Below are 27,321 nucleotides of genomic sequence, written 5' to 3'. Positions count from 1 at the left end.
ACTCCCCCGACTCTTCCCTCCCCTCCCCCGCTCCCCCTCCCCCATCTCTCCCCCTCCCTGTCTCTCCCCCTCCCCATCTCTCCCCCTCCCCCCCAGGCTCTCCCCCTCCCCCGACTCTTCCCTCCCCTCCCCCGCTCCCCCTCCCCATCTCTCCCCCTCCCCATCTCTCCCCCTCCCCGTCTCTCCCCCTCCCCCGACTGTTCCCTCCCCTCCCCTGCTCCCCTTCCCCCATCTCTCCCCCTCCCCCCAGGCTCTCCCCCTCCCCCGACTGTTCCCTCCCCTCCCCCGCTCCCCCTCCCCCCAGGCTCTCCCCCCCACCCCGTCTCTCCCTCCCTCTCCCCACAGCTCCCGGGGGAAGGCTTCTCTGTCTGAGTCACGCAGTGACCCGTCACCACGTGTGCTGGATCTGGACGGTCGGAAAACAGAAACCTGGACACACAGAGGTGGGAGGGGGAGGAGGGAGGAGCCCAGCGCCGGGAGACAGGGGTGGGGAGAAGGTCCGCCCCCACCCCCCACCCCTGCTAAGGCCCCGGACAGACGGACAGAGGGGAGTGTGGAAGCCTGGCTCCACCGCCCCGCGTGCCTCCCGGGCGTTTCCTCGGAGCCTCGCCCCCCCAGGCCCGGAGCCGTCCTCTCAGGTATCCAGACTGCGGTTCCCCGTGGGCCCCGGTACCTCGGGTCCCCCAACAGGTTTGAAGGTGGCCCCGGGAGCCTGAGGGTGGCGGCTGGGACTTGCACCCCGGCAGGGACAGACTCAGAGGGGAACCGAGGAAGCCGCCGCAGGTAAGGCGGGGCTCAGGGCTCGTGGGGCAGGTGGCCGGCCGAGGTTTGCATGCAGGTGGCCTGCGTCAGCCTCCGTCTAGCAGGACGAGCCCCCCTCCCCGTGTCACGGTGCCACCTCCACGGGGACGCGGGCCGCCTGCACCTCCTGCCGGGGCCCGGGGCACCCCCCCTGGCCAACTGTCCCGACCAAGGCCCCAGGCTCCGGCCGCTCGTCAGTCACGCGTGTGCGGCTCGGACGCCGTGGGGTCTGTTCGGGTCGCCCCCGAGACGGGCGCTTTCGGGAGACTTTTCTCCCGGGCTCTGGGTTCTGTGGAGCCCCGGGGGAGAGCGGCAGGAAGGCGGTGCTTTTAGGTGAGAAAGGCACCTACGCGCACGCCGCAGATGACACGCAATTTCACGTCATGGAACAGACTGTTTGGGCCACATTCGTGTGCCCGAGGATTGTTTAGCAAACACTGACACTGTGTGTGTGTGTGGGGGGGGGGGGTAATGATATTAGCATCAAGGAATAGAACTCAAGGTAACATACGTTTTAAAAAATGTCTCATTTTGGGATCCTGGGTGGCGCAGCGGTTTGGTGCCTGCCTTTGGCCCAGGGCGCGATCCTGGAGACCCGGGATCGAATCCCACGTCGGGCTCCCGGTGCATGGAGCCTGCTTCTCCCTCTGCCTGTCTCTCTCTCTCTCTCTCTCTCTCTCTCTGTGTGACTATCATGAATAAATAAAAATATAAAAAAAAAAGTCTCATTTTGGATCCCGGGGTGGCTCAGTGGTTAAGCATCTGCCTTCAGCCCAGGGCGTGGTTCTAGAGTCCCAGGATCGAGTCCCGCGTCGGGCTTCCTGCAGGGTCCTGCTTCTCCCCCTGCCTGCGTCTCTGCCTCTCTCTCTGTGCATCTCTGATGAATAAATAAGTAAAATCTTTAATAAATAAATAAATGGTGTCTCTTTTTGATAAAATGAACAAATCATCAAGAAAACCTGGGACAGACCAGACAACAGTCGAAGAACATCAACCAGGATAACGACACGCCAGGCGTTTCGGGAGAGAACGACTTGAATTTCAGTGGGTTCAGAAAATTGATAACACAGTTGCATATTTTTGCAAAGCAGACTCTTGCGACCCAGAAACAAGAGGCGCCCGTTACGCAGAGGGTGTCCCACCGCGCGACCACACGGTGCTTGACCAGGGACGCGGCCGCCCGACCGCCGTGACCCGGGCTGCGTCGGCCCCAAGAACATGCGTCGGCTTCGATGGGACACGAGCGCTCACGGAGCTTGACCCCACTCCTGCAGGACACGTCACTTTCCCTTTTTAAAATTTCTCTCTGATGAAGAGTGACTCCCGTTACGGGATCCACCCCCCCCCCCGCCCCAGATCAGAAGGCCCTGCACGCGCCACAGACCCGGGTGGGGCCGTGGGGCTCCCTCCTGCGGCACGAGACTCGCAGGGAAACGGCCCCGTAAATGGCAGCCCCACACCAGGCTCTGGAGTCCCGGGGCTCCTCCCGCAGAAACCAGCTCCCGTGTGCGTGGCTGCACGGGAGGCGGCTGCCTCGAGCTCCCCGCGCTTCAAGACACACCCACGGCGACCACACGTGTGAGCACACACGAGGTCCTCGGGGCCTTTGTCCCAGGTCAGGAGGCTGAGCTGCGGAGCAGCGACCCAGGCCGCCCGGGCATCAGGGGCGCCTCGTGCTGGGCGGCCAGTCCCCCGAGGCCGGAGGCTGCCTCTCCCAGGTGGAACTCCCACGGAAGAGAGTTCCAGAAAGCAGCCAGAATCCAGACGTGCGAGGAGGCCGCCGGCCAGGCATGGACACGGGACCCAGAGGCGCTGTGAGGCCCCGGAGGCCCTGGAAGGAGCCGCAGGCAGGGCCACCCCCACCCAGGAAGGAGGCCGCAGGGGGGACACCCGCCCCGCAGAGGCCGCTGGGCCCGCCACCCAGACAGGACACGGGGGCTCCGACCCTGGGGGAGGCCTTCCCGAGGGCCAGGCAGGGGGACGCGGCCTCCCAGCAGCAGCCCACGCGTGGGCCGGCCGCATCCCGTCGGGGGGGCCTGTGCTGCCGGCACTCTGCGGCCCGGCTGTCCCTCGCCTCTGCTGTGCTACTCGGGCGGTGAGCAGGCCGCTCGGCGTGTGCTGCGATGTTGGAGGGACGCCCCGGCTCGGGGGCACACCTGCCGCGGGGGTCAGCGGCGGCACTGCGGGGTCACAGGCCATGGTGAAGTCGGGGAGCGGGTGACACAGCCGGACGCTTGGGCTCTAGATGGTCCGACACCCTCTGGCCGGGGGAGCCCGGCCCTAGTGGACGCGGACTGCAGCGGGGCCGTGCGACCTGTGCGACCCTTGCTGGCGCCAGGGAGGGGTGCGGAGGGGAGGGCTCAGGGCTCTGCAGCTTCCGCACCGCAGGAGGGAAACCGAGCCCCCAGGTTCTCCACGGGGCATACGTGTTCCCCAGTCCTCGCGCTCAGGACGCAGCGCGGCTGCCTTTGTGCTCTGAGCTCCGCTGCCCCCTGACCCTCCCCTGCCCCCTGAGGCTCCCCTGCCCCCCTGAACCTCCCCTGCCCCCCTGACCCTCCGCTGCCCCCATGACGCTCAGCGGCCCCCTAGGCTCAGCTGCACTAACGCCCACAGCCTGAGGGGGCAGATCCCTTCCTCCAGGAAGCTGCAAGTTCAGTCTGTAAGGTCGCACTCAGTCCCCTGAGCTCCAGGCGCTCAGGACGCCCAGCTCCGGCTGAGGCTACAGGCTTTCGGGCTGCATGGTGTTTGGGGGGGTTGCATGAGTGCGGAAGCTGCTCTGGGTAGGGGAGACATCGCACAATGAGACCCCGCCTCACACCGGTGAGAAGGGCGACACTTAACAGGACAGGAAACCACACATGTTGGAGAGGATGCGGGGAAAGGGGAACCCTCTGCACTGTCGGTGGGAATGTGACCTGGGGCAGCCACTCTGGAGGACTGTGTGGAGGTTCCTCAAAGAGTTAAAAATAGACCTGCCCTACGACCCAGCAATTGCACTGCTGGGGACTTACCCCAAAGATACAGATGCAGGGAGACGCCGGGACACCCGCACCCCGATGTTCACAGCAGCAATGTCCACAATAGCCAAACTGTGGAAGGGGCCTCGGTGTCCATCGACAGGTGATGGATAGAGAAGCTGTGGTCTGTGTAGACAGTGGGATATTCCTCAGCCATTAGGAACGACAAATACCCACCATTTGCTTCGACGTGGATGGACCTGGAGGGTATGATGCTGAGTGAAGTGAGTCAGTCAGAGAAGGACAAACATTATATGGTCTCACTCATCTGGGGAATATAAGAAAGAGTGAAAGGGATTATAGGGGAAAAGAGGGGAACTGAGTGGGAAAAATTAGAGAGGGAGACAGACCACGAGAGACTCCTGACTCTGGGAAACAAAGGGCTGCAGAAGGGGAGGTGGGTGGGGGGTTGGGGTGATCGGGGACGGGCACCGAGGAGGGCACTTGATGGGATGAGCACTGGGTGTTACATGTTGGCAAATCGAATTTAAATATAAATAAGTAAATAAATATTTTTTAAAATAAAATTAAAAATCAAAAAATTTTAAGACTTAAAAGCCTGCACGGCGGAGGCCAATCAGGGAAGAGCTGCAGGTGTCTGGCTGGGGGAGGAGAGGGGATGAGGGAGGCACTTCAAGGTAGGCCTCTGGGGGCTGCTCTGCTTGTTTTTTTTAAACCTTGAGATTTAATTTGATGAAGCGTTTGGGACGTTTTGTTGCCATTATTTTTGGTCTGTTGGTTTTACGGTCAGTATTTTCCAGTTCTGTTCCCGCACACACTCGCCCACAGGCTCCTCACAACCCTGACCTCGGTGGTGGGAAGCTCTCCGGCCGCCTGAGCTGCCCCAGCCTGGTGAGGGGGCTCGGGGGGGGGTGGGGGGGGCAGTGTCCGCCGTTTGGTGGACATCGGTCGCCCCGCCGTCCCCGCAGGGGCCTGGCCACAGACTCCAGGCAAGAGCCCTGGGTTCCAAAGAGGCGCTGCCCTCCCAGGATGGGGAGCAGGGGTGCTGGGAGGCCCAGGCAGGCGGGGGCACCCAGTCCCGGGCGCAGCGGGGTGCTCACCTTCTGGGGTCAGCACAGTTTCTGCCTCTGGGGCCTAGACATGTATTTCGTTGCAAGCAAAGGAAATCCGGGAGCTAGCCGGGCAGATGTGGCAGGTGTCAGGGGACCCGGGGCAGGAAGTGGGAGCGCTGTGACGTGATTGTCCCGTACCTCCAGGGGACCGTGGGGGCGCGGGGGCCCATCTCTCCCCCAAGCCGCTCAGGACCCGGCCTGTCCGCCTGGGATGCGGGGTTACGTCCCGCGGTCCCCGACCCCGGCCCCCCTTACAGGCTGGGGCTTGGGGCGGGGGCTCCGCAGCCTCAGGCACTGCTCCTTTCCCCCAGGATTCCGGAGCGTGGGAGCGAAGGTCTCCGGGCCTAGCTGGGGTTTGAATTGTTCTGTTCTGGATCTTTCTAGTTGTACTTGATTGCACTTGGCGCGGCGGAGCTGTGCGTTGCTGCTGCTGTGGTTGATGGCACGTGTCTTTCATTCTTGCTGACTCGTTTTTATTTATTCCGAGTCCTGCTTGCTGGGGTTGGGGACGGAGGCCGCGGCTCTGTACCTGGGAAATGCCCCCCAGTGGCTTCCCCAGGGGAAGGGAAGTTCCTACCCCGCTTCCCAGTCAGGAAATGACTGAAGAATTCCTAGCAGAATGGAAGGGGGCCCTTTCCCTAAGGCCTCTGGCCACAACGGAAGACTGAGCCCGCTTTTTTTTTTCCTCCTCACTAACAATAGGTAACTTGGAAGTTTTCCAGCATGATTTTCTTTTCTTTTCTTTTTTTAAAGATTTTATTTATTTATTCATGAGAGACACACAGAGAGGCAGAGACACAGGCAGAGGGAGAAGCAGGCTCCCCGTGGGGAACTGATGCGAGACTCGATCCCGGGACCCGGGGTCACGCCCTGAGCCGAAGTTAGACACTCAACGGCTGAGCCCCCAGGTGTTGCCAGCGTGATTTTCTTTAGTACCTAGATGGCCACTAATTCCCAACTCCCAGACTTTACCTTTTTTTTTTTTAAATCTAATACATTAAACTTTTGAAACACACACACACACACAAATTCGAAAATAATTGGCAATCGTGCAAAGAACAAATGTGGGAAGTGCTCTGTGTGCTCGGAGATCCTAAATCACAGATGACATAGCTGTGTATTTTACTAAGACTCGTGGTTATTTTTTAATTGACTTCTAGTTTCACAAAAGCACACCCATCACCCCTAAGTCGGCCTCATGTTGCTCCGGTGCAGTCAACCCCACACCTGACCAGCTACAGGGCCGGTCAGGCCTTCCTCTGTGCGGTCCTGTTAACAGGTCTGGTGTGGACGAAAGTCTCTATTTCTCCGAGGACGCGCCCGTGAGCTTGCCGGGCCGTACGGTGGGAGCACGCTTAACTTCCCCAGACACTGTGGACCTGTCCGTCCCACGGTTGGGCCATTTTGCACTCCTCGGAGCCAAGTGTGAACGCTTCGGTCATGACAACCTCGCCAGCACCCGGTATTGCCGTCTGTTGGGTCTGGTCCCCAAAGCCATTCAGAGGGGGGCCTAGTGGCTTCTCAGGATGGTTTCCATTTGCTTTCCCTACTGCCTAACGGCATGGAGCATTTCTCACTGCTTACTTGCCGTCCCTAAACCTCCTTTGGTAAAGCATCTACTGAACTATTTTGACCTTTTAAAAATCGGACAGTTCTCTTTCGGTCCAGTTTTGGGAGTTCTTTATATACACTGAATATTTATCCCTTTGTCAGATGTGTGATTTGCAACTACACACCCCTGGCCTGTGGCTTTTCTCTTTTTTTTTTTTTTTTTTTTTTTTGCTTTTCTCTTTATTTAAAAGTGTATCTCACAGAACAAGAACTTGATTTTGGTAAAGTCCAATTTTTCATTTTTTTTTTCCTTTCTGGATCATGCTTCTGGTATCTATCTGAGGACTCCTTGCTTCACCCAAGCTCAGAGATATTCCCCAATGTTTTCTCCTAACAGTTTGATGAGTTTGATGGCTTATGTTTAAATCACCAATCCACTGTTAGTAAATGTCTACATAAGATATGAGATATAGCTGGAAGTGGCTGGAAGTTCTTTTTTTTTTTTTATTTTTTATTTTGCATTCGGACATCTAATTATTCCAGCACCATTTGTTAGGAACACTGTCCTTCTTCATCCTCTTTTTTTTTTTTTCCTTCCACATCCTCTTTATGGAGTCTAAGCAGAGAAGTTCGATGAGATGGCTTTTGAAGATGCTGCCAGAGTTTGTCTCAAGAAACAGGAATAGAGCACATCATGAAGGAGGTGACGATTTTTGTTTTCAAGAAAACTTCCAATAGCCAAAGCAATCTCGGGAAGGAGGAACAGAGCTGGGGCATCATACTCCCTGATTTCAAACTACATTACGGAACCACAGTCACCAAAAGAGTATGGTGCCGGCCTAAAAAGAGACACGCAGCTGGGTGGAACGGAATCGAGAGCGCAGAAATGAACCCACACGTACATGATCAGTTATTTTACAACAAAGAAGCCGAGAAATACGACGGGGAAAAGACAGCCTCTTTAATAAATGGGGTTGGAAACCGGACGGGCACGTGCGAGAGAAGGAAACTGGACCGTGACCTCACACTATCAACAGCAATTAACTCAAAATGGATTAAGGACTTGACTGTAAATCCTGAAACCATGAGAGTCCTGAAGGAAACACGGGTGCTGAGCTCCTTGATATCAGTTTTGTTGATTTTTTTTTTTTTTGTATCTGATGCCAAAAACGAAGGCAACAAAAGCAAAAATAAACAAGGGCGGCTTAGTGCGGGGATCACGACATATATAAATATCGAATCATTATGTTGGACACCTGAAGCTAACAATGTTATATGTCAATGATAATTAAACAATAAAATGAAAAATTTGGGGATCCCTGGGTGGCTCAGCGGTTTAGCGCCGCCTTTGGCCCAGGGCGTGATCCTGGAGTCCCGGGATCGAGTCCCACGTCGGGCTCCCTGCATGGACCCTGCTTCTCCCTCTGCCTGTGTCTCTGCCTCTCTGTGTCTTTCATGAATAAGTAAATAAAATCTTTTTTAAAAAATTAAAAAATAAAATGGAAAACTAAAAAAGAAAATTAAATTTTTAATCAAAAAAGGAAAAAGAAAATTTTGCTAGGTGAATTAGAGCTCTTCCATTTCTTCAGTTGGAGAGGAGGAGAGAGATGAGGGTTTGGGAAAGTGCAGAGGCAGGGAGTCTGGAGACATTAAAGGTGTCTGGAGGTTGCGGCCTTGGGTGGCGGGAGTACTACCGGCGTATCCGTGTCTACTTGGGGTCTTCCAAGAAGCAGACACCAAGACGGGGGGCGCCTGAGTTGGAGGGAAGACCCGTGAAGGATAAAGAAGAGGTTTCCAGGAAAGGTAGGGGAGAGCCTGCAGACGGCTCTGCGGTGGGACACCCAGAAAGAGGGGGAGACGGAAGATTGGGGGAGAAAGAGTCTCAAGCTGCAGAGCAGCTCCAGGAACGCTTCGGCCGGGCCAACGGGGAATCCCTGAGCCCGCGGAGCCCGACATGAACTGAGTGTGTCCCCTCCAAAATGCGTGCATGGAGGCCTAATCCCAAGGTGATAAGGTTTGGTCCTTCGGGAGGGACAAGGTCCTGAAGGTGGGGCCCTCATAGGAACGGGATTAGGGCCCTCATGAGAACAGGCCAGAGAGCCAGCCTGCGCCCTCTCCCTCATGGGAGGGTTCAAGGAACCGATGACGGTCTAGAACCCGGAAGAGGGCTCTCACCGGAACCCCACCACGCTAGCACCCTGATCTCAGACTTCCAGCCTCCAGGGGGGTCACAAGTCACTGTTTCCTTTCTAACCTCCCCGTCTATCACTTGTGAAAACAGCCCAAAGTAAGACCTGGCCCGAGAGGCCCACTTCTCACGGGATTAGACCCGTACCAGCACCCTGGATGCTCAGCCGTTGGCGGGAGCACGTGGACGCAGCAGGGTGTCGGCACGGAGGGAGGGAGCCGAGCCATCCGCCTGGGCCACCCACCCCCGTGCAGCCGGTGGGGGGGGTCGGGGGGCATCAGGTGTGTGCGTCAGGTTGCAATGGATGGGGCTTCCCCCCACATCCAAGCGGTTCTCGGCCACCAGCTGGGCGTCCTACGATCCTACTCTATTCTGCCACAACCTACCTGGAGACGGCATCAGATCCCACGGGTCAGGGACTCAGTCCCACAAGACGGACTCCCTCCCTGTCACCTGTTTCAACGCATCCCTCTTTGGCTTGGATTAATTACTGTTATGAATGACAAGCGTGTAGCATTCTTGCACACTTACCTTGGTGGGCCCGTGCTCTCATTCCTCTCGGAGATAAACACTGAGGAGTAGAACGTCTGGGCCACAGGGTCGCAGAGGTTGAGCCCAGGAGACTCTGCCAAATGGTTTTCTGAAATAGTTGCATCCGTTTACGCTCCCTCCAGCCACATATGCAACACTTGACATCGTCAACATTTGTGATTTTGGCAATTCTGGTGGGTGTCGAGTTCATTTTATTATTTTATTTTTTATTTTTTTCAAGTTCAGATTTTAAAATTCAGCGTGCTGGCCAAACAGAGAGGGTCTGTGAGCCTGCAGGCAGCTAGTGTGAAACTTCTGCACCCAAGCGCTGCTCAAGCTCTGCACGTGGGCCGCCCTCCCCCCCCCAGCACCCCTGGAAGTCACTCGAGTCCTCCTCCCCTTCGCTGAGCACTCACGTGGAGCCCCCTTGGGCCAGGTCTCATTGCCCTGCACTGGCTCCCACCTCTGCAACCCGCTTCGACCCGCCGGAGATTATCCCTGAATGCACAGTCCATGGTGTGCACTGGATTACGACCAAGATTACGACGACGAGCATCACCACCACCACCACCACCATTTGGACGTGCACAGACGCACAGGCACAAAGGCTAAAGGAAATAAAAGGATGGGAAGTTATCTGTTCACATAAGAAATTATCTCAAAATTTGGTGGCTTGAGATAATAGGCAGGTCATGGGGCATCTGCGGGTCGGGAGCTGGGGGAGCTCAGCTGGATCCTTCTGCCCCAAGGCCGCCCAGGGGGCTGCAGGCAAGACCCCATGTGGTGGGGCCCCGCGGCCTCCCTGGGCCCGGACAAGCCCCCGCGTGGTGCTGGCGCCGGCGGGAGGCCTCGCGTCCTCCATGGGGCTGCTGGGCAGCCTCGGCACCAAGGGGTGTCTCCCCCTCGTGCCAGTGATCACGAGAGCAAGGCAGGCGCCTGGGAAGTCACGCACGGGCGTTTCCACGGTCTCCGCTGATCACGCAGGCTCAGCCGCGAGGGTGCAGGGGAGGCAGACAAGGGTACGAGTGTGGGTCCCCCCAGCGTCGGTCCGCACCTCCCTTTGCCCTTCCGGAGGCCACCGCTGGGACCAGTTGCCCGTGAGCTGTGCCTGCAATAGTTTTCACACCCGCACAGGAGGTCACACGTGCGTGCACGCTTTTGCATCTTAAACTTCTCCTGCTCCGTAGGTCTTGGAAATCCTTCCACCTCAGCCCGTGGAGACCTGCCTCCTTCCCTGTCGCCGGGGCAGCCCGGCCACCGTGTGCACGTGCCCTGACCTAGGTAGCCGCCTGCGCTGGGGATTGGGGTTGGGCCATGACTTCCCTGTTGTAAGCGGAGCCATGACGAATCAGTGTGAGCGTATATCCCTTTGCACAAACACAATAATGTCCAAGGATAAGTTTCTCGGAGGCTCCTGGTCCCTAAACTTCCTGTTCTTGACGTAAATGCAGCAGAGCAAGAGTTCCCTGCCTGCCAGGCCCCAAAGGCTGACTTTCTGGCGCCAAAACTCTGCTCCCAGACATGTCATCCAACACAGACAGTTGTCACCCGGGACGCCCTGTGCCCTGTGCTCTGGGCGAGCGGCCCCGCTCCTGGGGAATCGCGAGGCTTGCCCAGGTCTGCCCTGCTCCAGGGAGCCTCCCGACGCGGGCGCCTCTGCACACCCCGCTCGGCCGCGGCGCCCGGGAGCTGCCGAAGGAATGAACGCCCGAGAGGGAGCCTTGTCACCCGGGGCTGCCGGGGCCGCGCGGCCTCACGTCTCCGAGGGCGTCGGTGAGCCTTGGCCATCCTGAAGATTCTCTTCAGGGGCGACATTCATTTCCTGCATCTGAAGCCTTTGTCGAAGGGCAGCCTTTCTCACGGTTCTCGTTTTCCCCTTTGGCCTGGTCAGAGCCTCACGGGGACACCCGGGATGGGAAACAGGCAGGACGGCGCCCGCAAACACGACAAGGATGTGCAGACTCGGAAGGACAAACACGGGCAAGCGCACACCCAGCAAATATTGACACTGCGGGGCCGGGCCGGGGCGTGGAGGAGGGGGCCACGGCTGTCCTGCCCACGGGAGACCGGAGGTTCCCTCTCGGTTTCAATCCGATCCTGCAGCAACCCAAACTCCAACAATCCTTCCCATTAAAAAAAAAAATTGCAATCTTGAGAGATCTTCCTGTGACATCAGTTTCCAAACCTCTCAGGGGCTCCTCCTGCAAAGCCAATCTCAGAGCCATTCCAGGAGGAATCGTCCCCGGCGTCCCCCGCCTCCACGGCTTGCACACTTAGCCTCAGGCGCGTCCTTGATAAAGCAAGCCGCGTGCAGAGTGGTGGCCAGCGACCCAATTTGAGGTCGAGTCCACGACCTGCCCGTGATAAGTAGGACAACCGCTGTTTCGCTTTTTTTCTTTATTTGTTCCCCCAACCTTCCGTTTTGAACACTCTCAGGAGAGCACAAGGGTCGGAAGAACCGTCCGAGGGACATGTCAAGTCGGGGGTGGGCCAACCCCAGCCGGTGGCCTGTTTTCGCGTGACCCGTCAGCGAACAATGGCTTTTATATTTTTAAGCGGCTGGAAAAAAAGGAAAATAATGTTTCACAACACACGGGCGGTCACGTCGGCGGCGCTGAGGGAAGCTTGCCCACGGGCCGCCGCCCCAGCCAGGCTGCTCTGTGCACCGCAGCGCCGCTTGCTTGCCAGGTCTGGGCTATTTGACCCTGTTCAGGACAAAATCTGCCGACCCCTGACCTGGAGTCGTCACCTGTCACTACTCTGCCCCATTTGCCTCCCCGCCCTCCTGCTGCCACATTTCCCTTGGTCTTGATCCTTTGCCCCAAATGCTTCGAGTCCGAGTCCGCCTCCCTTTCCCAAGCTCAATGCGGGGAACGACGGGCCTAGTCCGGCCTAGTCCGAGCAGAGATCAGCTACTACGGACGACGCAGCCACAGCGCTTGGCGCTTAGACCAAACTTAAGAGGAAGATCCAACACGCATTTCTGGCATTTTCCACCGGGGTGATTGCCCGAACTCCCAACCTAACATCCCGAGCCTCGGCAGCCCCCCGAAGAAAACCTGCTCCCTGAAGTCTGGAAGGCAGCTTCCCTCCGAAAGTTCTTCTTACCCGAAGTGCAAATTTAAAAAAACAAAACAAAACCAAACCCTCGGGGAGAGCTCATTTTTTCCACAGCTTGTGGCTTGGCTGAGTCACCCTCTGCCTTTCCCGGAGTCACGAGTTTTTCCTCGTACTTGCAGGAGCGCGGGCCTCCGCCCAGGTCTGTCCGCCCACAGCTGGTCCCTGCTGGGAAGGGGCGGATGGACTGACAGACAGGACAGGCGGACCAGCAGCCTCCCCACAGCCGCAGGGCACTTCCCAGAGCTCCAGCCGGAGGCGACGGGGATGGCGGCGCTGGAACCAGGGACCAGGAGGACACTGAGGCCCCGGAGGGTCCTGGGCCAGCGGGGAGACCAGCCCCCGGGGGTACTGACCCCTCTCAGCTCCAGGGCCGACGGGTACGCGTCCTCCCTCTGGCCACCTGCTCCGTGCCAGGCGCAGGGCTCGGTGGCGGGGTGCAGTCGCACACGGGACGGCCCTCCTCCCGAAGCCACTGCACCGCAGCCAGGGCCTTCCTTCCCCCGAAGTCCCTCTTGCCAGGGAAGTGGGGGACCTGGCATGGAGGCGGTCGCGGAACACTGTCCCCCTCCAGTGCCACCCCCTGGCCCCCGGCCCCTAGCCCCTGGCCCCTGGCAACAGGCAGTGTGTACCCTCGGGGCGACGTTTCCCGGGGTGTCAGGGTCCCCACCGGCCTCCCTGGGTCTGAGTCGGCCCCTGGTCCTTGGGCCTGGTCTCCCCTCTGCAGGTACAGAGGCCCGGCTGCCCCATCGGGACTCAGCACTGCGGGTGCTTATTCATCCGGAAGCACCTAAGAGGGTAAAGTGGGGCAGAGGGACCCACGGACAGGGTGGGGACTGTCGCGGATGGGGTCACGTGCCCAATCTGAAGGGGACAGTTCCACCCGGAGACCGGGGACCGTGTTTTCTGATCCTCTGATTTACCAGAAGGTGAAAATCCTGATCCAAACGTGAAAGCTCTCCCTGAGAGTCGGGGGGCTCTGTGAGGCCACGGCCTGTCCCCGTGCGGAGCTAACCGCAGGGAGGGTGGGAGCGGCCCTCCCCGCCGGCCACCTCCACCCCTTCCCTCTCCGGCCTCTCCCGCCGGCCCTTCTCCTCCCCTGCCTCATCCCCTTCCCTCCTTAGTCCGCCTGCCGGCCGCACCCCTGGCTGTACCCCAGGCCTGGAGGGGCACATCCCCTCCATCCCCTCCTCACGGGCTGTGCCCGCCGGCCGCACCCCCACCGCTGCCGGGCTCAGGCCCCCTGGCTCCAGCCTCCAGCCTCCAGCCCAGAGCATCTCTGGCTCCTGCCTCCCCGCCCGTGGACACCGCGTGGCCCAGCCGGCTCCTCTCCGAAGCGCCCGGGGCCTGCCCTTCTGCACGCGTCTAGGGAGCCTGGCCTCGCTCTAGCGCTGGACGCACGGAGGGAGAGGAGTACAGGGCGGCCGGGGGCTCCCTGCCCAGCTGGGGGGACAAGCCCTGGGCACTAAGCAAGTGAGCGGGTAAGATGTACACACTGTACACCTGGGTGAGGTCGCGCGGGGTGGGGGTCGGGGTGCGGAGCTGCCCGAGGGCCGGGGAGCGAGGGCCGGGACCCCAGAGCCAAAGGTGTAGCCATCCCAGGAAGGTGTAGGGGGGAGGGACGTGCAAAGGCCCAGAGGTGGGACCGCCTTGGGGTTTTGAGGAAGAGGAAGAGGACGTGGGAGATGAAGTGCGGGGAGTGGGGTGACCAGAGGGAGGCTGGGCAGGCCTCCTGGAGGGGCGAGGACTTGAACTTCCTTCCCTGTCCCAGGAGGCGGGAGGGCCTGGGTGGGGACGCAGCACATGAGGAGCCTCGTCCACCAAACCCGATTCTCCTTCAGGCTCCGCTCAGGTTTCAAAGGTCCCGTGATAAGGTTAAAATGTAAAAAGGATTAAACGCTGCCGGTTTGTCGGTTTGTCACACGCGGAAACCTACAGTAGTTGCTGAGGGAAGACTGGCAGCCGGCAGCAGGGAGCCCCCCAGGCAGTCGCGCCGGCGGTGACACCCCCGCTGCCCTCGGGGTCCCGTGAGCACCCTCTCCAGCGCAGGGCGAGCAGCCTGGGTGTGGGGTGCGTACAGCAGGGGACCAGGGGGCAGGGGGGACCCGGGGGAGTCACCCTGGAGCAGCAGCCCTGGGAGCAGCCGGGGTGCGGGGGACGCAGTGGGGGGGCCTCTCGGGGTCTCCCTGGAGCAGCAGCCCTGGGAGCAGCCGGGGTGCGGGGGACGCAGTGGAGGGGCCTCTCGGGGTCACCCTGGAGCAGCAGCCCTGGGAGCAGCCGGGGTGCGGGGGACGCAGTGGAGGGGCCTCTCGGGGTCACCCTGGAGCAGCAGCCCTGGGAGCAGCCAGGGTGAGGGGGTGCAGGGGGGCACCCGGGGGAGTCACCCTGGAGCAGCAGCCCCGGGGAGCAGCCGGGGTGCGGGGGGCGCAGCGGGGGGGCCTCTCGGGGTCGCCCTGGGGCAGCCCGGGGTCTCCCGCAGGGTCAGTGCGTCCGGGTCCGGGGGGGCCCGGCCTGGGGCGCTGGGGCTGCGCGCACGTCCCGCCGCGGGCTCGAGGTCGCGCCCAGGCCCCGCCCCCGCGGTCCGGGAGCCCGATTGGCTGGGCCGGCGGGGGCGTGTCCGGGGCGTGTCCGGGGCGTGTCCGCGGGGAGGCGGCCGGGGCGGGCGGGGCGCAGACCCGGAGCGGAGCGCGGCTGGCTCGGCGCGCAGGGCCCCGCGGCGGAGGTAGGGCCGGGCGGGCGGGCGGGAGGGGGCGGGGGCGGGGGGTCCCGGGCTGACGCGGCCCCGGGGCCTGGGTCCTCGGCCCGGCTCTGGGCTCCGCCCCGGGGCGCGGGGGCGCGGGACCGTGTGGGGCTTGGGGGGAGCATCCTGGCCCCGCGGCCTCGGGCTTGTGCCAACCGGGGGGGGCGTGGGGGCCGGCGGGACCCCTCTCCGGGCCCGAGGCCGCAGGTGCCCCCGAACCCCGACGGGTTACGCAGGGCAGCGGTGCCCTCAGCCGGGCCGCTGGTGGGAAGAGGAGGGCTCCGAGACCCCAAAGTTGGGAGGCGCCCGGACCCGACCTCCGCGGGGCCAGGGGGACGCTGGTGCCTCCGAGCAAGGCTGTCAGCCCCGCGGGGGGGAGCCGGGGGCGGGGGAGGCCGGGCCCTGCCGGGGTCACTGCGGCGCCGCTTCCCCTTAGCCCGGGCTGCTCCGCGCATAGTTTCCACTGGGGTCTGTGCAGGCGGGAGGTGACTGCCCTCGGCCCGTGTCCTGCACACGTCAGCCCTGGGGCTGCCAAGGGCCTGAGGCGCCCGGCTGGGCTAGGGGCCTGCCCGGACCCCCGAGGGACCCCTGGGTCGGGTGCAGCAGGGGTCGGGCGTTCAGAGGGCGGGAGCTGCCCTCTGGACTAGAGGATTTCCGATTCTTTTTTCTTTTTTTAAGATTTTATTTATTCATGAGACACACAGAGAGAGGAGCAGAGACAGGCAGAGGGAGGAGCAGGCTCCATGCAGGGAGCCCGAGGCGGGACTCGGTCCTGGGACCCCGGGGTCACACCCTGGGCCAAAGGCAGACGCTCCACCACGGAGCCCCCGGGTGTCCTGAGGATTCCGGATTCTGTCTTGGGTCGGGAGCAGCCCTCCTGGAGCTGGGCCCTCGGGCAGCAATTTTGATGAGGGAGGTGGAACCTCCCCTGGGGGGCTTCTGCCGGGCGCAGCCTCGCCTCCTTCCCGCTCCGGGCCAAGAGCACCTGTGGCTCACTTTCCTCACTCCCAGCTTCTTCGTGGAGAAGGGCCTCCGGGAAGCGCGGCGGGGAGGGGGGGACACGGGGTCGATGCCTCTGGAAGGAGGGGCCCTTGGGTCGTGGCGCCCTCCGACTGCCCTTGGACAGAAACCCAGATCCCCGCCTGGGCCCAAGGCCCCTCAAGCGTGGCCTCTGCTGGCCCCTTCCGTGTTACCTCCTGCACCTCGCTCCTTCCTCTGTGGCCGCGCCACGGCTCTGGAGCTGTTCCCAAGGCCCAAAACATTCTCCCCCCCTCTCCGGGCTTTGCAGGACTGGCTCTTCCCGTTCCGCCAGGTTGGTGTAAGGTTACTTCCTGGCGGCCTTGCCTGACCCCCCCCTCCCCGCCGGCCAGCTGACCCGCCCTCGGCCTCCCGCACTCGCTCAGAAGTGGCCTGTCCTGCGGGGAAGTCTGCAGGACGGCTGGGGGCTGGGCTCTGCTGCTTTGCCCTAAGCTGGTGCCAGCCCGGTAGGACCGTGGGGGGCGCACGACGGGGCTTCCAGGCCATATTAGGAAGGCGAAACCCGGCAGGTGTGGGAGCTCGGTGGGGCCTGGGGCTGCAGGGAAGGGGGGAGGCCGTGCGTCAGCCTGGCCCCAAGCAGAGAGGCCAAAGGACGGTACAGGGGCCGCGTCCTGACTCCAGGCTTCTGACCCCGGCTGGGGAGCCCCCTCTCGATAAGCAGTGTCCCCAGCTGTAGGTCTAACAGAGGGTGGCCCTGGGTGCCCCGCCGAGGTCCTGCTCTCCAGGGTTCCCGGGGGCGGGGGCGGGGGCGGGGGCGGGGCAGACATCGCTCTGAACCACACAGGCTGCTTCTGAGCGGAGGACAGGAGAGAACAGGGTCCCCCGGGGCGCATCCCCGGGCCCTCTCCCATTTGCCGCCTCGGGGGTGTAGACCGGGGATCTGCAAACCTTTCCTGTAAGGGGCCCAGTGGTAAATATTTTAGGCTTTGCCAGCCAGTCTCTGTTGCCGTGTCCCAGGGAACTGGATTTAGAAAAGTGGGCAGGGGTCAGACTGGACGCGCACCTGCCGGCCCCGCTGTAGCTGGCGTGCGAAGCCTCCGCCGCGAGGCCCAGGACCGAAGCCACCCCGCAGTGCTTGGGGCACGGCTCCGAGACCCAGTGTTCGCGGGGCACCGTCAGCCCCCTCGGGGGGATCCCCTGTGTCTGGGGTCCACCCAGGAGCCTGGCAGCCTCCCAAGCCCTCCCCCAGAAAGCAGGTGTATTCATTTCCCTGCGCCACACACCGACCCTTCCGCAAAGTCCGCCCCCCGCCAGCCCCGGGCGGGGCACCGCACCGCAGGCACCCGAGGCAGGCCGCCCCAGGGACAGTGGGATCAGCCTGTGTCCCCAAGGAGGGAGGCTCACCTCTTTGGGGAGAGCAACAAAAGCAGGACTCCCCATCTGCTTGGGCGCGGGGCTGCTGCATTTACAAGACGAATCACCAGGCCGCATCAACCAGGGTGAAGTGACGGGCGTGGGAAGGGTGGGCACACGGGGGCGGGGGCAGCTCTCCCCCCAGTGGGGACCCGCCCGAGGCTCCTGGGGGGGAGAGGGGCAGCAGAGCCTCTGGGTACCCCAATCCGCATATGCGATCGGCTCAGAGCCCAGCTCCCCTGCACAGATCCCGGCCTTCCCGGGCCAGCAGCTGGCCTGGGACCCTTGGGGCCTGCAGAGGGTCTCAACGCTGCCACTGGGGCCAGGTAGCAGGGCCCCTGGCGCGGGGGTCCCGGCCCCCCACAAGGGACAAGGAGGCGGTGTTGTGGGCCCTCTCTTGCCTAAACCTCTCCGCTCCCCGGGTGCTGCTGTGCGCGTCCTCCGTGCCGCCCACCTGGGCCCCTCGGATCCGAGCGGGGACCTGGGCGGGCTGGCCTCTCTTGCTCACCGGACCCCGCAGGCCGGATGGGGGGCCGTCTCCCTCGGCGCAGAGCCCGCCCGCCTCCGTGCCAGATGTGTCAAGCCTCGGCCTGTAGCCCCAAGATTGGGTTTCCGGCCGGTTCCGCCAGGCAGCTGGCCCCGCAGGTGCGCCCGGAGGGAACAAGCGGCATCCGTCCTCGGGGCCCCCTCCCGGCATCTCCTGTGTCCCTGTGCCCGGACACCGCGGTCCGGGGGGCCCCGCCGAGCGACCCAGTGCAAGTCTCACGGGTGGAGCCCCAGCCGGCGGCGGACACCTTCCTCCTACGAGGAGAGGGAGTCGCCCAAGCCCGCGTTCCCGCCTCCTGGAGTTGCCGTCCTGGGAATCTGTCCCTTTGCTGCTGCTTGTTTTAAAGAAAAGCAACAGAACGTGGTAGATGAAGGTGGAGTCGCACGCGCCCCTGCCCGTGGCTGGTGCCCTCCAGGTGCCCTCCCCGGCCAGCCTCTCCCGACTGTGCTGGGTCCATCATTGGGGTCCAGTGGCCTTCACCGTTCGTAGGGGGTGAAGTGTGTGTCACCCAGTGAGACATCCCGCGAGTCCTCGGCCTGGGCGTAGGACGCCTCTGCCCTATGACGTCACAGCCCTTCTTCCCCATCCCCCCGAGGCCTGCAGCCACCTTTCTACCTGTGCCCCTGCCTTTGGCTGCGTGTGATGCCGCAGGGGAGGGGACCCAACCTGTCCCACTGCGGCCGGCTTATCCCACTGAGCGTCAGCGTCTTCGGGGTTCCTCCGTGTGGTGACAGGAGGGGTCAGAGCCGCCTTCCTTTTAGGGCTGATTACTCCTCCGTTTGCACATTTTGCTCAGCCTTCCGTCCGCCGATGGACGTGTGGGTTCCTGGTACGGCTCGGCTGCTGCGGCGATTGCCCCGTGAACACAATGTGCCCCCCGGCCTGGAGGCCCTGCTTTTGGTCCTGTGGGGAGACCCCCAGGATTGGAATCCCGGGGCCGCATGGTTTCTGTGCTCATCCCCTCCCGCGGAGCCTCTGCACCCTGCACCGCACCCCTTGTAGTTCCCACCGGGAGCCCACGGGGCTTCGACTTCTCCGCATCCTCCCCAACACCTGTTATTACTGCCTGGGGTTTTTGTTATTTGGGGTTTTTGGGTGTTTTTTTTCTTTTTTTTGATGGTCGCCACCCTCATGAGTGTGAAGTTCCATCCTTTCCGTCTTCACTCGTAGGTCGAGTTCTTGAACACTTGAGACGTGTGATGTCGACACGGACGCTGTCACATACCGTTTGGCAGGTTGCTTTTTCCGCTCGGCCTGTGACGTCTGTGCTCACTCCGTCTTGAGCCGCGTGGACTGGGTGAGTGGTCGTAGGTGCCGACGGCCGCCCCGGGTGCGAGCCGCCCGGCCGGGTGCCCCGTCCCATCCCCCGCCCCGTGCTAGGCGTCTCTCAGCTGGGCTGCAGGTCGCCAATCCCCTGCTCTTGGCTGCGTCCCTGTGCTGCGCCCTGAGCCCCCCTCCCCCCCAGGGAGCCCTCAGCCGGCCCGTCCCAGCCCCCAGCCCCCAGCCCAGGGGCCAATAATCAGCTAGGTTTGCAACACACGGCCAAGATCAGCAACCTAAAAGTAGTGGTTCTTACATAAGGCAGCAGGGGCAGCACTCCTCAGGATGCCTGTGGTCTGAAGGGGGCAAGTGGCATGTGACTCGGGGGGCCCCCAGCACCCCTCTTGTGCAATGAATGCATGCAGCCTGCACCCTGGGCCCCGCTCTGGCTTCCCACAAGCCGTCTGACTTAGAGAACTGCAGCGTGGTGACCCAGAAATGTGTGATCTGCGTGGCCGGGCGCACGGAGGCGGCGGTGAGCTCAGCTCTCACCTGCTTCCTCTTCAGGAGTCCGAGCTGACTCATGCACAGCGCGCCCTCGGGCAGCTTTGCAAAGGCTCCTCCGCTCACTAGCGACTCCCGACTCCCGGGACGCCTGTGCTCGCCCCGTCCCAGCACCGGGGCTGCTCTAGTGACCGAGAAAGGGCCCCTGGTCTCCCGGAGCTTGGAACCCGGGGCGGGAGATAGGAACCCCAGAGAGACAAGAAGACGCTCGGCCCTCCGAAGTCCCGTGGAGAGAAACACAAAGTAGGGTAACGTCTTGGAGAACGACGCCGGCAAGCGTTTTCCGTAGAGGCCAGGGGGCATCCTAGGCTTCGCGGCCGGGGCTGTGTCCGCCGCGGCAGCACGAACGCCGCCAGGGACCCGGGTAGCTGAAAGGGTACGGCTGTGTTGCAATAAAACTTTATTTACAAAAATAGGCTGTGGGCCAGATGCGGCCCTCGGGCCCCAGTTTGCTGACCCTGTGCAGGGTTAGGGGAGGCTCCCTGAGCTGGGGCTGTCGCAGGGCCTTTCTGGGGGGCGATGAGAACCCAGAGCCCAGTCACAGGAAGGAGCCGGCGAGGGACGACGTGATGGCACCTTGCTGTTGCTTCAGTGTGTAGCTGCCTGGTGAGACGGGGTGTGGGGGATAAAACTGTGGAGCTGGGGCGCCTGGGGGCTCAGCGGGTGAGCGTCCGCCTTCGGCTCAGGGTGCGACCCCGGGGTCCTGGGATCGAGTCCCGCATTGGGCTCCCTGCAGGGAGCCTGAGTCTCTCATGAGCAAATAAATTAAATATTAAAAAAAAAAAATGGTGCAGCTTGCTCATGGGTTGAGTGTTGGGGGTACAGGAAGGAGGAGGTTCAAGGATGTTCCTGGATTTGGGGCTTGAACCAACAGGTGAGCAGTGGTTCTGTTCATGGAAAAGAAGAGCTGGAGGGAAAGGCGGGCTTTGTGTTGGGCTTGTTGAATTTGAGGAGCTTCTCCCATGAGCAGGTGGGAGGTCGTGTGGGCAGGTGGACGTCGGTGCAGAGAGGCCAGGGCTGGAGGCCTGGACTGGGGAGTCAGGGTATTTGGGGGGCGGGTGTGAGTCTGGGGGGTCACCGGGAGGGTGTGTGGCCGGAGCAGAGGGGCCTGGGTGAGATCTGGGCCACCAAGTTTTCGTGCTTGGCAGAGGGGGACGGAGGGGGCCTCACAGTCCATGGAGGAAGGCCCCGAGCCCCCTGCTTACCCACAGAGCCTCAGTTTCCCCCGGCAGCAGGCGGCTCTGCCTCCGAGGGCTGGTGTGAGGATCCATAAGGTAGTCGCTCGGCGCGGGGTGCCTGGGGCGCCGGCAGGGGTGACCCCTGAGCCCCAGGCCGAGGGAGCGGCTTGCAGGCCTGTGAGGGTGGCGCAGTCCGCGGTGGCCGAGGGGTGCAACACCTGTTGCCTGGCCCTCACCGTCCCGCACGCGCGCCCGCAGCCTCCTGCCCGGGGAGGCCCTCCAAACCCCTGCCCTTGGGCGGGCAGCGTGCAGTCGTGTCCTCGCCGGGCTCCCAGGCCCCGTGGGGCGCCAAGCCCCACCCCCCCGGCCTCCAGGGGCTTCCCCGTGGTCCCCCAGGTTGGCCTGTGGCCTCCAGGGCGGCGCGTGTGCGGTTGGGTGGCCGCCGGGGGTGACGCGCGGCGGGTCAGCGCGCGGGGGGCCCGGGCGGGGTGTGGGCCCGAGCCCCCCGCTGACCCCCCGGCCCCCGCCAGGCCGCCGGCGACGATGGTGGATTACCTGGCCAACACGGAGATCAACAGCCAGCGCATCGCCGCGGTGGAGAGCTGCTTCGGGGCGTCGGGGCAGCCGCTGGCGCTGCCGGGCCGCGTGCTGCTGGGCGAGGGCGTGCTCACCAAGGAGTGCCGCAAGAAGGCCAAGCCGCGCATCTTCTTCCTCTTCAACGACATCCTGGTGTACGGCAGCATCGTGCTCAGCAAGCGCAAGTACCGCGGCCAGCACATCATCCCGCTGGAGGAGGTGACGCTCGAGCCGCTGCCCGAGACCCTGCAGGCCAAGAACCGCTGGATGATCAAGACGGCCAAGAAGTCGTTCGTGGTGTCGGCCGCCTCCACCACGGAGCGCCAGGAGTGGATCAGCCACATCGAGGAGTGCGTGCGGCGGCAGCTGCTGGCCACGGGCCGCCCGCCCAGCACGGAGCACGCGGCGCCCTGGATCCCCGACAAGGCCACGGACATCTGCATGCGCTGCACGCAGACGCGCTTCTCCGCCCTCACGCGGCGCCACCACTGCCGCAAGTGCGGCTTCGTGGTCTGCGCCGAGTGCTCCCGGGAGCGCTTCCTGCTGCCGCGCCTGTCGCCCAAGCCCCTGCGGGTGTGCAGCCTCTGCTACCGCGAGCTGGCGGCGCGGAAGCGCGAGGAGGAGGAGGAGGGGGGCGGGCCGGGCGGCGGGGGCGCCCCGGGGCAGCCGCGGGCCTACCTGGGGGGGGCCGAGTGCGGGGCCTCCAGTGGGGACGACGAGGACTCCGACGAGGACAAGGAGGGCGGAGGGGACGGCGACTGGCCCAGCCGCGTGGAGTTCTACGCCTCGGGCGTGTCCTGGTCAGCCTTTCATGGCTGAGCGGCCGCCAGGCGGGCCCCCGGGTGCCCCGAGACGGCGGCGGGGCGCTGGGATCGGCCCCGGGGCCTTTGTGCCGGGCACGGGCACCCTCCTCTGGCGCCTCGGGGGATTCCCTTTCGCCTTGGCCTCCTGGGAACTCGTGCCTTTTCTCACCTGCGGCCCCAGGTGACCCCTGGAGCCAGACAACGCCAGCACCTTCCAGGACCAGAGGGAAGACGGGACGGGAGGGGGCCGCTGAGGCCCTGCAGCCCTGCGCCTGCCTCCCAGACGCACACACCCGCGGGAGGGCCGGGGCCTTGGAGACCGGGTGGGCCCCCGCCCCTTGCGGTGCCCGTGCCCGCCTGGCTGGCCCCTCGCCGGCCCAGAGCCTGCCCTCCAGCCGTGGGGCCCAGCCTCCGGCCCCATCTCGCCCCTGCCCGGGCGTCCAGGGCTCTGGCCCCCCTCAGTCCTGCCCTCATCCGTCCCCGTGCCCGGGAAAGCAGCGTTCTCTGTTAGGACCCCTCCTGGCAAGTGACGGGACCCCTGCCCAGGCTCTGCCGTCACAATAAAAAGAACGTTCATTGACTCGTGTGGTCTCGCCTCAGTCACGGCTCCTCAGGGGCCGAAATCCTGGCAGGTGAGCCATCCCGCCACGCCGGGCGCCCCTGGAAACACTGGCGGCCCAGAGGGTCGGACACGATGCCACACCCGTGGTCCCCGAGCACGTGTCCCGTCCACCTGGGCCCACCTGGGGCTCTGACCACCGCCCGGCCCCCGCAGCCCCGTGCTCCTGGCGTGAGTCGTCTAAACAGAAGGGCAGGGAGCAAACGGAGCCCCTCGTCCAGCTCCCCCGGGCCTTCCCGGGTCAACGCTGCCCCTGCGGCCTCCCCCCAGCCTGCCCCGGGGACGGCGCCGTGGAGTGGGCGGCGACTGGCCTCGCTCAGAGCGAGCGTGTCGGGGCTGGGCCTTGAACGCCCGCCTCCCGGGGCCCGTCCCGCAGCTGGCTACGGGCCGTGGGTCCTTGGATGGCCGCCTGGAGGGCCTGGGCCAGAGCCCGCCGGGGCAGAGGGGACGAGGGCAAGGTCGCCGTCTGCTCAAGTAGCGACTCAGGGCCAGGAGAGCGTCCCCAGGCCACGTGGCAGGTGCCGAAACCCAGCCCGGCCGCTGGGCCCCGGGTCACAGCCGCTCTCCTGGAGCCTCCGGTGCCTGGGAGAGGGGGAGGCGCCGGGCAGCCTGAGGACGGGGAGGGAAGGAGGCCGGCCCGAGGCTGCTGGGGGGCCCCTCCGGCTCCTCGACAGGGACCTGCCACACAGGGACGTGCGCGGGGCCCAGAGCACAAGACCCTCCGTGCAGGGCAGGTGGCCCGAGCCATGCCCTCCCCACCGGACCCCTGGAGCTGCTCCCCTTGTCCCCCCGCCCAGGACTGCAGGACGGGCGCTGCCTCCTGGGGCCACGGTATCGGGGGCTGCGAGGACTCCAGGGCTCGTGGCCAGCGACCCTCGGGGGCCCTCAATCATGTGGGCTCGCTGCTCTGTGCCTGCCTGGGGGGACACGGTGCGGGTGAGACGCGCACGGTCCCCCCTCTTAGGGTGTCTCGCCTGGCGGAGGAGTCAGGCAGGCCCAGGAGCAGGTGGGGCCACGCCAGGGACAGGGACGGGGCGTGACGCCGAGGGCAGGCGGGGGGCGCACTCCACAGGCCAGTGCCCCGCAGGGGTGAGGACGAGGGGAGGCGGCGCTCCTGACCAGGGAACGGCAGTGCAAAGGCCCTGGGGAGAGGAGTCCATGTGTCCCGGAGCAGTGGGGCTGGGCTGCGGCCAGACGGGTGGTGGGGCCAGTTCAGACATCCCAGAAGCCTCTAGAACCTTCCGCAGGCAGCAAGTGTGCTCTTTGGTTTCAGGCCCCGGCCCTGATGGCTGTGTGCAGAGGGAGCGGCTGACGGCCACCCCAGACCCCGAGGATCCCCGGGAGGGGAACCGGGCCCCGGAGGCCACGGAGGCCCGCGGTGGAGGGTGATGGACGGCAGCCGTGGCTGTCCCCACTCCTCCGGCAGGCCTGGCCGCTCCCCTGTCCTGGACGGCGGCCGACGCTGCACCCTGGCCGGGGGCTGGCAGGACCCGAGGAACCTGATCCCCTCGGGATGACGGGGCGGGGGGTCCCCGTGGTGACTCTGGCTGCCACTGACTGGGACCCATCTGGCGCTGGGACGGGGAGGCGGGGCCAGGGTACACGAGGCCATCCTGAGTCCTGACAGGGACAGGCAAAGCCAGTGGCCACAGGTCCCAGAACAGTCATGCGATCCGGGAGGGCTTCCTGGAGGAGGGGAGGTGTGGTCGAGCTCCAGGAGGGCAGGACTTTGCCAGAGAGGACAGTGCTCTCCACAGGACTGCGGCTCGGGCTCTCCCTGTTTCCTGTCCCGCCTGTCGCTGCCACTGGAGGTTTGTGGATTGACCGAGTGAATCAAGTAGGAGGTGAGGTCGGGCCCTTGGGGCAGAGGTCGGGGTAAGGAAATGGCCCTTGCGCCTCCCCCTGGGAGGGTGGGGAGCAGCCCCTCCCCCAGACCCTGGCCGCAGGGGCAGGAAGTGCCCCCCCAGCTCTCTGGGCGCCGCCGGGCCTGCTCTTGGGGACTCAGCCAGGAAGAGGCTGCAGGGAGGCAGCCCCCGCCCGGCGTGAGGGCAGGGCTGACCCCATTCTCAGCCGGGATCCGGCACCAGGCACCCACTTCCGCGGGCCCGCGACGCCCCCAGGACTGCAGGAAGGGGCCTCCCGAGGCCTGCGGGCAGGGAGGCCGCCTCCGGGTCCCGGGGCTTCACACCGGGCGCCCCCGGCCCTCTCCGCGCCCAGGCTGCCCTCCACGGGTCGGCCCCCTGCACACTGCAGGACCCCCGTGCCTGGGGCGGCACTCGGGGTGCAGGCTGCGGCTGCAGGAGGGACTCCGGCCCCGGGCTTGTCCCAGTGACTTGCTGACGCTGAACCCGCCTCGGCCTTTGCCTGCCGCCTCTGGCCCGGCCTGTGCACCCCAGCGCCACCGCCACCTGCACCCCGCAGCCTCCCTGCTGCCCGGGCCGGCGTGGCCGCCCCATCTGCCCCCCAGGGCACCTGCTGCCCTGCTCCGGCTCCCACCCTCCGTGTTTCATGAGGGGCCTGGGTGGGCCTTCGAGGCCGGGCTGCTTGAGGGCTGGGGGCCCCTCGCTCATCATTCGCCGGCAGCCCCGCAACTCAGTGGGTTCCACAGACGCCCCTCCTGCAGGGTGGCCTTGGAACTTCCCCGAGTTGTGGGGGGTCGGCTGGGGTCATGGCGCCCTCAAAGGCCCTGGGTCCCGAGCTGACCCCGCCGGCTTCCCCTAACCAGCTGGTCCTGCCTCCGTTGGCACCTGCACCTGCACCTTTGAGCCAGACGCTGGGGGGCCCTGACCCTCCCCTTGCCTGTCCCCACCCTCCTGTGCCCTCCTCCGCAACCCAGGCCCAAGTGGGGAGCCTTGGAGCACTGGGGCCCCAGAGCCGGGCCTGGCCACGCCCCTCGAGGTAGAGGCCTTCCTGCCCGACAGCGACAGTGAGCACACACGCACACCCCTCCCACCCCTCCCAGCCTGCCCCCCGCCTTCCTGCTACCCCCCCCCTCGGTCCCCCTGGCTCTGGAGCAGCCGGGAAGGGAGGAATAGAGGGTGACGGTGGGGCTCAAGTCCGGAATTGAGATGAAAATCCAGGAGGCACCACTGGGAGGCCGAGGCCCCTGGGGCAGGTGCACCTGACACTCACGGGGCAGGGTCGGTGCCAGGGAGAGGCTGTGGCCCGAGTCCTGTCCCGTGTCCCTCCCGGCGTCCCCGCTCCTGCTGGCTCCCGTCACCACCACAGAGCCCGGCTCTGACTGGAATGTTCCGATGCTGAAAGCAGGCGGGCTGGTGGGCAGGGAGGGAGAGACGAGGGCTGGGGGGAGACCAAGCCAGACATTTCTGGGCAAAAACAAGGGGAAATTTCAATCCCTGGAGTGTCTCTGTAGGGGGTCCTGCCAGATGTTCCGAGCCCGAGCCCCAGGAGCAGCTCCCAAGCTGGGAGGGAAGCGGGGTGGGGGTGGGGTGCCCGTGGCCAGACTCGGCGCTGGTGCTGCCCGATGTCTCCACACAGTGGGGCTCCACGGGACCCCCACACCCCGCCCACAGCCACAGCCAGGGGTGGGGCCCAGGCTTCCAGGGTTTGGGAACCCCACACACACCGGTGGGCACACGGTCACACACACGCTCTCCTTTGTGTTACACAAGGAAGCTTTATGCAGTTTGCAAACTGCCAACATTCTTCAAATGCCAAAATGCTTTCCTTTGCATCCCACCCAAGCCTCCTGGAGCCCCTGCCCCAGAACTAGAGGAACCCTCTCGGCCTGGGGCCCAGCTAGCCACAGGCTGGAGCTGGAGCTGGTCTAAGAGAGGAGTCAGGCAGAGGCGCTGGGCGAGAGGAAGCCCGGCAGGGCCGGATGCAGTCATCCCCCTCCCCCGGGACCTGCCCCGGCTCCCCACGCCCTTCTGTTCTGCACTCACGTCCTCACCCTGGTACCCGGTTGGGCTCCCACCTCCTTGCCCCCCTGCTGGAGGGGGTTCACGGGCTGGGGGGCGCCTGGGGCTTTCCTGTGCACTCGTTCCTCCTTCAGGCGCTCACCCCCTGCTGTTTCCTGCCTGAAATAATAAAAAAAAAAAAGCGGGGGAGACTGGTCTCTACTCCCAATTCCTAGCACAGAGCTCCCAGATGCCTTGGAATGTCCTGGATGACAGGGGGCCTGTGCCCTAATGAGGCAGAGCTTAGTGGGCACCAGAAAGACCAGGCCGTGCTCAGAAGCTTGGAACTTGTAGGGGGAGGGCACCAGAAACTCATTTAATGACCAGTCCTGATGAAGGTGCCATGAGGACCCCAGAAGCACGAGGTTTGGAGAGCTTCTGGGTTGGGGAACCTGTGAAGGTGCTGGGAGCAGGGAGGTGCTGGAGGGAGGAGGTGCTGCAGGGG

The 27,321-nt window shown here is 64.0% G+C and overlaps 2 protein-coding genes across 20 annotated transcripts in view; one reads left to right on the top strand and one right to left on the bottom strand.

Annotated features, from left to right (window-relative positions):
* The window catches only part of C1H19orf12 (chromosome 1 C19orf12 homolog), a 79,186-nt gene that overhangs the window by 34,327 nt on the left and 17,538 nt on the right, over positions 1-27,321 (bottom strand). The gene's annotated exons all lie outside the window — the stretch shown is intronic.
* On the top strand, positions 534-27,321 carry PLEKHF1 (pleckstrin homology and FYVE domain containing 1). 19 transcript variants are annotated; one of them, XM_025425283.3, is made up of 5 exons: positions 12,438-12,658; positions 13,006-13,076; positions 19,127-19,253; positions 19,784-20,023; positions 21,489-22,917. In XM_025425283.3, exons 4-5 carry the CDS (start codon positions 19,800-19,802, stop codon positions 22,351-22,353), a joined length of 1,089 nt encoding a protein of 362 aa, XP_025281068.1. In that variant the 5' UTR covers positions 12,438-12,658; positions 13,006-13,076; positions 19,127-19,253; positions 19,784-19,799; the 3' UTR covers positions 22,354-22,917. The 19 variants fall into 19 exon arrangements, 15 of the variants coding, with proteins under 15 accessions (XP_025281075.1, XP_048952164.1, XP_025281068.1 ...); XM_025425290.3 differs by lacking the exons at positions 12,438-12,658; positions 13,006-13,076 and adding an exon at positions 534-638; XM_049096207.1 differs by lacking the exons at positions 12,438-12,658; positions 13,006-13,076 and adding an exon at positions 4,598-4,670.

The sequence above is a fragment of the Canis lupus genome, chromosome 1 (assembly GCF_003254725.2).
Source record: "Canis lupus dingo isolate Sandy chromosome 1, ASM325472v2, whole genome shotgun sequence".
Taxonomy (NCBI): domain Eukaryota; kingdom Metazoa; phylum Chordata; class Mammalia; order Carnivora; family Canidae; genus Canis; species Canis lupus.
The sequence above is the reverse complement of the archived record's forward strand: the minus strand, read 5'-3'. Positions and strand labels throughout refer to the sequence as shown.

Excerpts from the sequence above, each read along its gene's own strand:
- PLEKHF1 (XM_025425290.3), top strand. The coding sequence starts at position 19,800 with ATGCACAGCGCGCCCTCGGGCAGCTTTGCAAAGGCTCCTCCGCTCACT. Across the intron at positions 20,024-21,488 it reads CCCGTGGAGAGAAACACAAA|GCCGCCGGCGACGATGGTGG; the intron begins GTAGGGTAACGT and ends GGCCCCCGCCAG.